General features: G+C 30.2%; 1 protein-coding gene across 3 annotated transcripts in view; it reads right to left on the bottom strand.

The window, feature by feature from the left end:
- aralar1 (calcium-binding mitochondrial carrier protein aralar1) overlaps positions 1-12507 on the bottom strand; it is an 80669-nt gene that overhangs the window by 4635 nt on the left and 63527 nt on the right. For all 3 annotated transcript variants that reach the window (XM_065515209.1, XM_065515211.1, XM_065515210.1), the window contains exons 3-10: positions 9979-10141; positions 9669-9760; positions 9401-9595; positions 9111-9334; positions 1906-2072; positions 1720-1838; positions 1465-1635; positions 1159-1394 (exon numbers count right to left, since the gene is read on the bottom strand). In XM_065515209.1, coding sequence (XP_065371281.1) covers positions 1159-1394; positions 1465-1635; positions 1720-1838; positions 1906-2072; positions 9111-9334; positions 9401-9595; positions 9669-9760; positions 9979-10141 — 1367 coding nt within the window. The remainder of the gene's footprint in view (positions 1-1158; positions 1395-1464; positions 1636-1719; positions 1839-1905; positions 2073-9110; positions 9335-9400; positions 9596-9668; positions 9761-9978; positions 10142-12507) is intronic.

Below are 12507 nucleotides of genomic sequence, written 5' to 3'. Positions count from 1 at the left end.
AATTTACCCTTCTCACGAACTTGAGGTTTATGTTTATAATGTATTGGGTATCAAATTTAAATGCGAATATGTTGGGGACTTTTTTGACATAGCTACAAGAACCAGATTTGTTGAGATCTAGAGTGCTACTGAATGAAAACTACATTTATTTTGAACACTGTGTGGAGAGTTTTGTTAGTATTCATGTTGTATTTGTGTAATGAGGAAATTAATGTTCGTGCCCCGCGGCTTGTTTTGTTCTCTTTGCTATATATTTAGTTTAAATTCTTACTAGCTTTCCATTCGAAACTGATGGCTAATTCCTAGGGTTTTTATCCCGGGAATTCCCGGTACAAATTTCCCGGGAATTTTGCCAATTTTTCATCACCCGATTCCCGGGATTTTTAGACGGGAATCCCGGGAATTAAAAACTTACGAAAGTATATAGAAACCAAGTTAGAACTCTATTTTTTCACCAAAAAACAGTGAAAAGTTTTTTACAGTTTTTTGCTTATATCTTGGCAATAATAGACCGCTTATTATTATTTATTTGGGGTTTTTCGTATGAAAATTTAAAAAGAGAATAATTCATTATTTATAGAATTTATTTCTTATTGAATCATTCTAATTTCTTTAAATATCTTCTTCAAATCCATTACAAAATAGCTTCAAAAATTTATTAAATGATTAAATTTTTCTTCAATTAAAATCTAGTACAAAAAAGTTTAAGACATTTTTTTCAACTAATTTTGTAAATGATTTGATTTAACAAAAATTAAATCATTAAAAGTTTGAATAAATTCTGTTATTAATTAACTTTAATATTAATTCAGTTTAAACAAAGGCTTTGGAATGAATCTAAAAAATTAAATATTAGGAATACATTTATGGAATGAAAGGCTGTTATTTTTTAATTACGGATTAAGATTTTAGTGAATTAAGCTCAAATTTTATTAATTAATTCGAAGCTCTGATATTTAATGATTATAACACTAAGTTTTTATATGAAATTTGGCTATAATATTCCTAATTTACAGTATCATTATATATTTCGGGAATAGCCGGGTACCCGGGAATGTAGAAAAAAATTTCCCGATTCCCGGGAATCAAAAAAGGTCGGGAAATTAAAAAACATACTAATTCCTAACCTCATATATATTACTTCTAATTCACACTCACCCTTCATCATCGGCAAACAAGGACTTCGTATGGGCATAAGTTGGGAAGTAAATGGCCGAGAATGGCACATCACGCAGCAGACAAGCACGAGCGCCCTTGTACAGACCAAACAAACCCAAATCACGCACAACCGATAAGGCACGAACTTTACTGCCGCCCGCTATTTCGCCAGCAACTTGCAAACGAATTTTAACAATTTCCAAAGGATTTGTAAAGACCACTTGAGAGGCACCAGCCTAAAATAAAATATATAAATTAAAAATATGTCTCTTACAATAAAACTAAGCAAATTTACAAAAAACTTACACAACCACCAGCTAAAATTTCAGACCACAAGGGTATTTGGCCCTGTTTATCGGTGCATTTATCACGCACTAAATCGTTGATAGTTAATTTAATGGCTTTTTCGGGTGCCACACCCATCAGTTGAGGCAGTAGACCACGGTAAAGACCTAAGACACCTTCGTGGCGTATGACCTTAAAGCAAAAACATAGAAAATAATATAGTTTTTATTCTTTCTGCCAATACTGGTACAGAGGAAATGATAATTTGTTACATACCTTTTTAAAGCAATCAAAGGAATTTCTATAGGCCACCTCACCAATATATGAACCTGTGCGCTGATTTTGCATGCGTGTCTTGACCAAATCAATGGGATAAACAACCGTAGCACCCACAGCTTTAAAAATATATATAAAATAGTTTGTTAAAATTTTAATTTTTCTAAGAAATATGGTTTAACTTACCGCCTGCCAAAGAGCCCAATGTAAAACGATATGTGCTCTCTAAAATCTGTATAAATGCTGATCTATCGGCTGGACTTTCGACGGCCTTTATTTCAGCCAATCTAGTGGTGATATGCTTCGTATAATGCTCGGGTGCAATATTGCTTAAATCGCTATAGACAACACGGCTAAAATTGTGACAACAAAATAAAGTTGATTACTTTATGGATATATTTATAAGTATAAATTATATTTAATAAAAAAAGAAACATATAGGAATATAAACAAATTACTAGGGTCTTGAGGGTTAAGAACAATGTAAACAAACAATATTTTACAAAAACAAAAAAAAATAATGTTTAATTATTGTAATAAAAAGGAATTTGGTTGTTAAATCGTTGTTAAATTTTGTAAGTAACACTTGCCTACTTGCTTGAATCTTTTTACGTCTCCACCAACTATTTTGTTTAATTTTTATTTTTTAACAATTAACATTAAAAGAAAAAAAACAAGAGGAATAATATTTGCAATTAATTTAATAATATTAGAATTTTTTTTGATAATAGTTAGAACTTGTGAAACATCTTTCTAAAATTCAAATGATTTTTAACTAAAAATTTACTGAAAGTTTTCGAAATAACACGAGATTTAATATCCAAAGGAAGAATGCGATGAAACGAAAAATTTCGATAAAATGAATTTTTAAACCTTTACTCTTCACTCTTTCAGCCACGCTTTTTTGTGTATAAGTTTAAAATCATAACAATTGCATTTTTTCTTTAATCAAGTTTATTATAAAAAGTAAGAAAAAATTAATCAAAACATGAAAAACCACCCCATTCCAAGGTTTTTTGTGGAGTGATGTGGTTAGTTTACTAACCACCGTGGCATTAAAAATAACTATTATACAAATTGTTGTTTCGTATAAATTTTTTTTGAAATCGAATATTTTTGACTAAATTTTCTGACCAAACAACCGAAATATCAAAGTAACACTGAATTCGATGAACAATAAACACTCTGTGCCTTTTTTTATTGAATGCGTGAAAGTCTCTTAAAAAACTGATTTTTACAATATCTTCAAATTAATATATTTATCTAACCAGAGCACCAGAGCGAAGGCAAAGTTTTGCAAAAAATCATAAACGATTACTTCGAAAAATATAATTGTTTATCAAAATGGCAATAAATGCCAATAAACTATGTTTTAAAGACTATAGAAAATGTGGTTAGTAAACTAACCACCAAACCGCAGAGTTAAATTCGATAATACATCCATGGCTATAAAAAATTCTCCAGAATTTATTCAATATAGAAAATATATTACAATATTTTGGACCAGTTTAATACAAATAATTGTTATGAAATTGTACTATCAATTTGAAATTAATGGTCTGTAACGACTGCTTGCAACATTAATCCATATAAATCCATATAATTTATATGGATTAATGTTGGTTTGTTGCTTTGTTTGAGCATAACGCCTAAACGGCTGAACCGATTTTATTGAAATTTGGAACATAGATAGATCCTTACTTGGAAGCGTCAATAGGCTACATCTTTTTTTAATACTTGGACCAGAAAGAGATTAAGAGGGGGAAAACCGGTAAAATTGGTACCTTTAGTTCTTAATCAATCAAGAGTAAACGGCTGCACCGATTTGATTGAAATTTGTAACATAGATATTCCTTTACTTGGAAGCAATAATAGACTATATAGTTTTTCTTATCTTGGATCACAAAGGGACAAAAGAGGGCAAAATTTGTACCACCCATACAAAGTAAATAGTTATTTTCGAATATCTGCAAAACTAAAATTATGACTATCTTCAAACTTTATACGAATCAATTTCGTATCACTGTTTGAAGTTTAACTAAAAATGGGACGGATCGGAACAGGGGGTGTAACACCTCCCATACAAAGTAAATAGTTATTTTGAAATAAGGAGTGAGATCGAAAAATTCTTAACACACGTTTTTCATTACATTTTTTAACCCAAGTATTATTTGAATTTTTTTTTGATCAAGTTACCTTTGAAAAACATGTCAGTTATTATGTGTAATGTCAATTATATTAATTTTTTTGTTAATCTGATTAAAATGAGTGACCAGAAAAAAGTGCGTACTGAAATTATTAAATATTTTCAACAAAACCCAACTTGGTCTTACAAAAAGTTGGCCAAGCATACAAAGGTCTGCCGTCAAACTGTTTCCAATGTTATTAAACAGTACCGGGAGAACTTGTCAGTTGATAGAAAACCTGGTTCAGGTAGAAGGAATGGTCCACATGATGTTTCTAAAGCCAAAAAAATAGAACGCATTTTCAAAAGAGCTCCCAACACATCCGGTAGGAAAGCAGCCCGGTTAGCTCAGTGCTCGGACTATTTGGTACGAAAAGTTAAAGCTAATGCAGGTTTAAAAACATACAAGGCTCAAAAAGTTCCTGACAGGAACGCTACTAAAAATTTAGAGGCCAAAAACAGAGCACGGAAATTGAAGTCAAGTTTTATAAAAAAATATTCTTGCTGCATAATGGATGACGAAACGTATGTTCTGGCAGATTTTTCGCAACTTCCAGGTCAAAAATTTTATGTTGCTGATGCTCGAGGGAATGTTGAAGAAAAGTTTAGGACCCAAAAGCAGACAAAATTTCCCAGAAAGTTCTTGGTATGGCAAGCAATATGCAGTTGCGGCAAAAGAAGCCACTCATTTGTTACAACGGGCTCTATAAATACCGAAATTTACATCAAGGAATGTTTACAAAAAAGGCTGCTTCCATTCATAAGACTTCATAATGTGTCCACTTATTTTTGGCCTGACTTGGCATCCTGTCACTATGGCAAACAAGCCCTTGAGTGGTACAAGAACAATAATGTGGTATTTGTACCAAGAGAGGCAAATCCTCCAAACTGCCCGGAGCTAAGGCCAGTGGAGAGATATTGGGCTCTTGTTAAAAGAGAATTGAAGAGTACAAAAAAGGTGTCCAAAAGTGTGGTAGATTTTAAACGGAGATGGACTACATGTTCGAGCAAAGTGACAGAAAGCACTATAAAAACGTTAATGGAAGGGTTTCCGAAAAAGGTTCAAAATTTCATCACTAGTGATTAAAACTATAAAAATAATTTTTTTTGTAAATTGTAATAATAATTTCAATCAAATAAAAAAAAAATTAAAGCTGTAAGTTTAGTGGTTTCTTTTTTATAAACATATATGTATGTTAAGAATTTTTCGATCTCACTCCTTATATGGTGAACTATAATTGTGGAAGTCTTGAAATTTAGTCCGAATAGCACCCTTATCATTCTACATGGTTTGGCTGAAAATGGGCGGTATTAAATTAGTGGGCGTGGCACTTACCATACAAAGTAAATATTTATTTTCGAATATCTGGAGAACTGTAAATGTGAAAGGCTTCAAACTTGATATGAGTTAATTTCTTATCAGTGCAAGAAGTTAATAAAAAATGGGAAGGATCGGAACTCGGGGTGAGTCACCTCCCATACAAAGTAATTAGTTATTTCTAAATATCTTGAGATCTAAAATTACTAGATTCTTCCAACTTTGTCCGAATAGCTCTCTTATCATTTTACATAGAATAGCTGAAAATGGGCGGGAGTGGATAAGTGGGCGTGGAACTTCCCATGCAAATTATATAGTATTTTCGAATATCTGCAGAACTATTATTGCGACAGCCTTCAAACTTTATACGAATCAATTTCTTATCAGTACATGAAGTTTATCCAAAAATGGGACGGATGGGAACAAGGGGTGTGACACCCCTTCTTAATTTCTGGCATAACAGGACACTGGCATCAATACTTACAATTAGATTCACTTGATATTCGAATATTTATATATTTTATCTACAATGGTAACAAAATAACTCATTTGAAGCATTACTTTAACTACTATAATAAATAGCTTTCATATCATTATAAGGTGTCTGACTAAAAATAGGCGAATATCTTAAAAAAAGCTTCAAGATTTTTTAAAATCACAGGTTATTTTTTATACCTTCAACGGCATAGTACGCTATTAATCACAAACAAGAAATTCCTGTCTTAATTTTATTCATTTATTTGCTTATAAAATCTTTTCACATTTTTTTTTATTTTACTTCGACAGGGGTAGCGAAGCGCACTTGACCAGGTGCGCTAGTCATGTTTATAAATATGTCCATCAGTAGAAGATTCTACTTATCAACAATGTTGATAGCACGCAGTTATTAGCATTGTGGCAACACTAAATGTTTAAGCTGGTAACATTAACATTGAAGCTGTTAAATGCTATAGAATTCGAATATTCTAGTTTTGTCCGTTAAGATCATTCTGGAAGCTACTAGAAGGAAGATGACACAGTCAGTTTATCATAGGCTCTGTTAGAGTTAACATCAATTGTCTTGTACATTATAAAGTGTAATTTAAGTGTGTGTATTATTATGAATTATAAACGTGTATTTGTATTAAAAACACATTTAAACTGTTGTTATGTACATTTGAACAAATTTTAAACTGCTTTTATTTGCAATCAAAAGTAGGCGGTTTATTTAATGGAAATAAACCACCATTTTTAAAAGGTAAAAACGTAACATTATTTTAGTACTATTTGTATCATTGACTATACAGGTTTAAAATAATTGAGGTGCCGCAAAAACTAAAACTGATTTTCAGTAAGGACTGAGATCGAAAAAACCTTTACACATGTTTTTTATTAATAACTCAAGTATTTTTTGATTTTTTTTTTGATAAAGTTACCTTTGTAAAGCATGTCAGTTATTATGTTTAATGTGAACTATATTCATTTGTTGTTAATCTGATTAAAATGAGTGACGATTTTTCGTAGCTTTCGGGTCAATATTTTTATGTTTATGATAATCGAGCAGAAAATGTTGCCAAACTGTTCTTGGCATGGCGAACAATATGCAGTTGGGGCAAAAGAAGCCAACAATTTGTTACAAAGGGCTCTATAAATACTGAAATTTACATCAAGGAATGTTTACAAAAGATGATGCTTCCATTCATAAGACTTCCTAATGTGTCCACTTATCTTTGGCCTGATTTGGCATCCTGTCACAATTCTAAGCAAGTTCTTGAGTTGTAAAAGAACAATAATGTGATATTTGTACCAGGAGATGCAAATCCTCCAAACTGCCTGGAGCTAAGGCCAGTGGAGAGATATTGAGCTCTTGTTAAAAGATAATTGAAGAGCACAAAAAAGGTGTCCAAAAGTGTGGTAGATTTAAAAACGGAGATGTACTACCTGTTCAAACAAAGTGACAGAAAGCTTAATAAAAACCTTAATGGAAGGGTTTCCGGAAAAGTTTCATAAATTAATCTTAATCAAATAAAAAAAAATCGAAACTGTATGTTTAATGGTTCCATTTTTATTAACATATGTATACTAGAGTGTCCTTTAGGATTAAATGTTTAAAATGTTTAAACGGTACCCGCTGAATACTTTCGCAATGACCTAAAATACCTATTCGCAGGTATGACAAAAAAAATAATTTTTTTAACGGAAGTTTCAAAACTTCATTTTAAAATTTTTAAAAATTTTGTTAAACAAATTTTAGAAGTTTTTGATCATCACATGAGGATTTATTGACAGCATAATAGGGAATAAAAGTGTGAAAAAATTATGTCAATATCTCCTATAGTTTTTCCGTACCTGCGATATAAATTTTACGATTTTCGAGAAAAACTATTTTTTGGCCATATTTTGGCGAATGAGCCGAATTTCCTTACTGTTATAAATTTTAAGTAAAATCTGTTCAGAATATTATAGTCCAGGAAATTCTAAATAAAGTCTGAAGTCTTAAATCGTGAAGGTCAAAGGTAAAATTTTTAAATATTTGGAATTTCTAATGGAAAGATAGCGAAATGTTATATATTTTTGGGCCGATTTTGATGAAACTTAAGAAAAATTTAACATGAAATCTAGTATTTACAATAACAGCACAAAAATTGAAATTAACCTTTAATAGCACATGGGGTCCGAATGACCCTGACCCCAAGTGCTCTTAAGGGTTAATTTATATTTTGTGCTGTTATTGTAAATATTAGACTTTTCCGTAGAAATTTCCAAGCCGCCTCTTCTAAATCATTAATTGAATGTATGAAATCGTTGTCTTTCTTTAAAAGATTATTTGTGGTCCATCAAAAATACCAGCTTTTAGTTTTTCTGTACTCAAACTTGAAAACTTTCTTGAAACAGTGTATCTTGAAACAGTTTATCTAATCTCTTCACATACTGCTCCATAAGTCCCAATTTGATGTGTAATGAAAGCAAAAAAATCTTATCTCTGGAAAGGCGGGTTTATAACATTTTTGTGTTTCAACCTTCATGTTTTCTCTCAGAGACCAGTCTTTCTTTATTCAATAATTTACCAACACAAAAGTAGCAGTAATGAATGTAGTTTTTCGGTTCTATCCAAATCATAGGAAAATATATTGAAACTAGGGTACATAAGCATTTCTATGAGATCAATATTGAAACTATTGGATAAGCAATTAAGTTATATACAATTGAAATTTAGCGATTTTACACCTTTGAACCTCGATAAAGGACAAATTAAAGCGAATTTAAAATTTTTGAGCAACTTAAAATTGTGTATAGCCATAAAGAACTTGGGTACTAAGTCTTAAATTTGTAATGCATTTCCTACAAATATTATTTACAATCTAATTTGAAACACAATCAGAAAACAATTGTATACAAAATATTTGAAAACTGAATAATTTTCATACACATTTGTATACCCTTCGTCACCATAGTGGGGAGGGTGTTATGAGTTTGTGCTGATGTTTGTAACGCCCAAAAAATATTAGTCTAACACCCACCTTAATGTTACCAATCTACTCAGAATCACTGAGTCACTCGGTCTTACATAACTGAAAAACGATATACTATTTTGTTTGTTATGATTTCAAAAACTTTCAGTGACATTTAACCCATTACAACACAAATGAAATTCACTAATCACTAAAGCAGTGGTCAGCACACATAGCCACCATAAGCCGAACGTGATTGAATAATCGGATGCACATAACACGAATGTGAGAGCACCCCGTTAAAATTATCACAAGGGAAATAAATGGTAGATTTTGTAATAAAACCACAATCAGAAAATTCATTTTATGAAACACTGCAGTTGAGCTACTGTTTGTGCCGACCACCGATCTAAAGCTAAATAAACTACCAATATATATATAAACACATAAAACTCACCCAGTTTGATGTAAAGCTCCAGTCAATTGATATAAAATATCAATTTCTAATGGAGTAATTTGACTCATAGTTTGAGCAGCATATAAAAGTTCATCTTTGGTAACGGGTTCTGTGCGATTACCTTGTGTAGAATGTAAATAGATGCGTTTTATCAATTCCATATTATTTAGCAACGAGGTGAAAGCCATAAAATATGGAAAGCTTACCTTATGGCCTTCGGTGACCTATAAATATTTAATTATTTACATATAAATAGAACAAATTGTAGTTATTTCGAAACAGAAACTTACAGCTACTAAATTATCTTTAACATCGGCGGTGAGTAAATGCCTTTTAACTTTAACCATAATATCTTGAAAATCTAATGGGGAAATATATCCAGAACCAGCTGGATCTTTGCTACGGAATGCTTCCATCGCATATTCCTCATGAAAATCATGAAGTAATTGAGTAAATTCAGCGTAATTAATTAAACGTTGTTTTTTCTATTTAAAAAAAATATGTAAAGTATTAAAAACGAACACAAATAAATAAACTGATATAAACATTGGTACTTACTTCACCAAAATATCGTTTAATAAAGGGACTGTCTAGGCTAAAAGGTATTCTTGAATGTAGTTCAGTTTTTTGTACGACATCAGCAAAATCACCTAAAAATTTTAATAAAATATTCAAATTTAATAAGGTTTCACATTATAGCAATATACACAAGTCAGTGGTCGGCAATAATTTACTTGTAAACAACATGAATGTTCATAATAATAATCCAAAAAATAATGGTATGATTACAACAGAGAAAACAAGTTATTATACTCCATGTTCTCTTTATGCCTACCACTGGTGTAAATTAATATACATAAATACTTACTGTAGGATACTGTGCCATTGCCTTGACGATCGAATAATTGAAAAGCTGTTTTATATAAAGCGTCTGGTGTACATAATAAACCTTCAAAAGCTTGAAATTCTGAGAATGATATAAGTCCATCCTTGCTTGTATCTGCAATACCAGCTAATAAACGCACTGATTCCTTTAATAAGATTTCAAAGAAAAAATAAAAAACAAGAATTTTAATTTTAATTTTAAATTTAACGCTAAAGTTATTAGTTAGTTATTGTTTATTAAATGGCTGTTTAATTTATTTTTATTTAAATTATGTATATGACTTTTAACCTCTATTATAAAACCAGTATAAACTGATTAATAAATTTGAATTAAGTAGTATGATCATTGTCATAGTTTAACATTTATATTTTTTAAAAAATGTTTTAATTAAATGTCTAATCAGTTTAATTGTTGCTAGTCTTAATACATATATTTTTATGACTGGGCATGTAGTACGAAAATTTTGATAGTGTTATCTATGTGGGAATGTCTGCTTGAAAATATTTTTAGGCTCTATGGAAGACATGCCTTTAATTAAATACAAAATGTATAAGTACTATCAAATTAGGCTAGACATAATAAAGCATAGTAACAAAATTTTATTCTATGTGTGATATATATAATCAAGTATGGAAAGTTTATTTGGCTACATTTACAGTAAAATGGGTTATATTAAATCTTAATAGGATTTAAGAATTGAAACAATCTGTTAATCTATTAACCCAGCAGTTTGAAAAGTGCCAATTGGAAACCTTACACTAGCTACATTACTACTTGTATAACAAACTAGTTCAATGTGGTTATCAAATTTTGCCAGCATATTCAGTAATAAACAATAAAAAAAATCGTTTAAAAAATATACTTCGATGACCACATATCGAAGCGCCAAATTATCGTAAGCGACATTTTCAAAATTTTTTTTTATTGCAAAAATTAAAATTTTATGGACCGACTGATGTTTTAGTGTTCTCAGAATATCAAAATTATTAATAACTTAAAAATTATAGGGGGTAAGATTTTATCGTAAGTCAATGTTTACATTTTACAGTAAACGAATTTTATCGTAAGCGACACATAGTGGTATAGAAAAAAAAGGGAAATAAATCTGTAACTTCTAAATGGTTAGATTGGTTTGAATGAAATTTCACATGCGCAAAGAAAAAGCGTTCTCGAGTTTAAGTTCTGAACGTGGACTTCATGGGCCCACCAGGGCCGCGACCAACTGTCCTAAAAGTAGGACGTTTGTGTTCCGATTTCAAAAAAATTACACACATAAAATCTTTTCATCGAGTGCTACAAAAGACCTAGTCGTAGCTATCAATTATCTCTTATAGCTTAGGAGATATTCGCATTTGAAAATTAAATGTTCAATATTTTTACTCAACCTACTCCAGTTTTTTGATAACATCGTATCCGATTTTCTCCAGTTTTCCTTCATTGGATTAACAACATACGTATGTGTCCAATAAGAAAAGAAATGTTTAAAAATAATAAAGTCCAAAGTTATATGCATTTGAATTTAAAAAATTTTAAAAAGCCGATTTTTTGCTAATGTTTTGAGGAAAAAGAACTTTTGTTCTTTTAAGTTATCGCAAAAAATTTCTAAGAGGATGTATAAGGAATTTATACTTTCTGAAAGCTAAGTTTTCATAAAATATTTTGAATGAAAAAAAAATTAAAAAATTTTGTTACCAAGGGGACCTATTTTTTATGTAAAATTACAATTTAGGGCAAAAATTCTCAAATCGCATATTCGATATCAAAATACAATAACCGATTTTAGATGGCCCAATATGCTTTTAATTATTTTGTAAAGGATTCCGATAATTTCGACCCTGGTATGGATATTATAGCCAAAAAAAAAAATTAAAAAATTTCCATTTTTGGGATTTTTCAACACTTTTTTGGGAATTGCGTTATTGCTGATAATAAATTTCATAATTCGTTTTTATTTTTCCATTTTAAATAGACAATTTTACATAACTGTGAAATTTCATTAAAAACTATTTATAAATAAATATTTTAATTCGATTCGAAAAATTTGTATCTATGCAAAAATGCAATAAAAAATATTTTTTGTCATATTTTTCAATAAAGTATTTCATGAATTTTTAATTGTCAAATGTTATAAATATTTTTGAAAAATAGACAAATAGCTTGAACGAAATTATAATATATTGCATCATAAAATTTTTAATTCTATGTATAAATTTCAAAATAATCGAAAAAACCTTCTCCTGTAAAATTTGTGTTTTGTCGCTTACGATAATTTGGCGCAAGGGGTCGATATAATGCTGAATATGGCCGTTCGTGTTTTTATTCTCACTGATGATACAGAAATTGCAAAAATTGATAGTTGACTCACATTCAATTCTTAATAACAATTAAAGAACAATACAAAATGCAGAAGAATTAGTATTATTGAATTTAAAAGTGAATTGTTATGCTTAGTGTACCAATCGGAAACCTGCAATGACATCTCCATGTTGAATTCACCAATAAATAACATTG

This window comes from Calliphora vicina, chromosome 1 (assembly GCF_958450345.1).
Source record: "Calliphora vicina chromosome 1, idCalVici1.1, whole genome shotgun sequence".
NCBI classification, from domain to species: Eukaryota; Metazoa; Arthropoda; class Insecta; order Diptera; family Calliphoridae; genus Calliphora; species Calliphora vicina.
The sequence above is the reverse complement of the archived record's forward strand: the minus strand, read 5'-3'. Positions and strand labels throughout refer to the sequence as shown.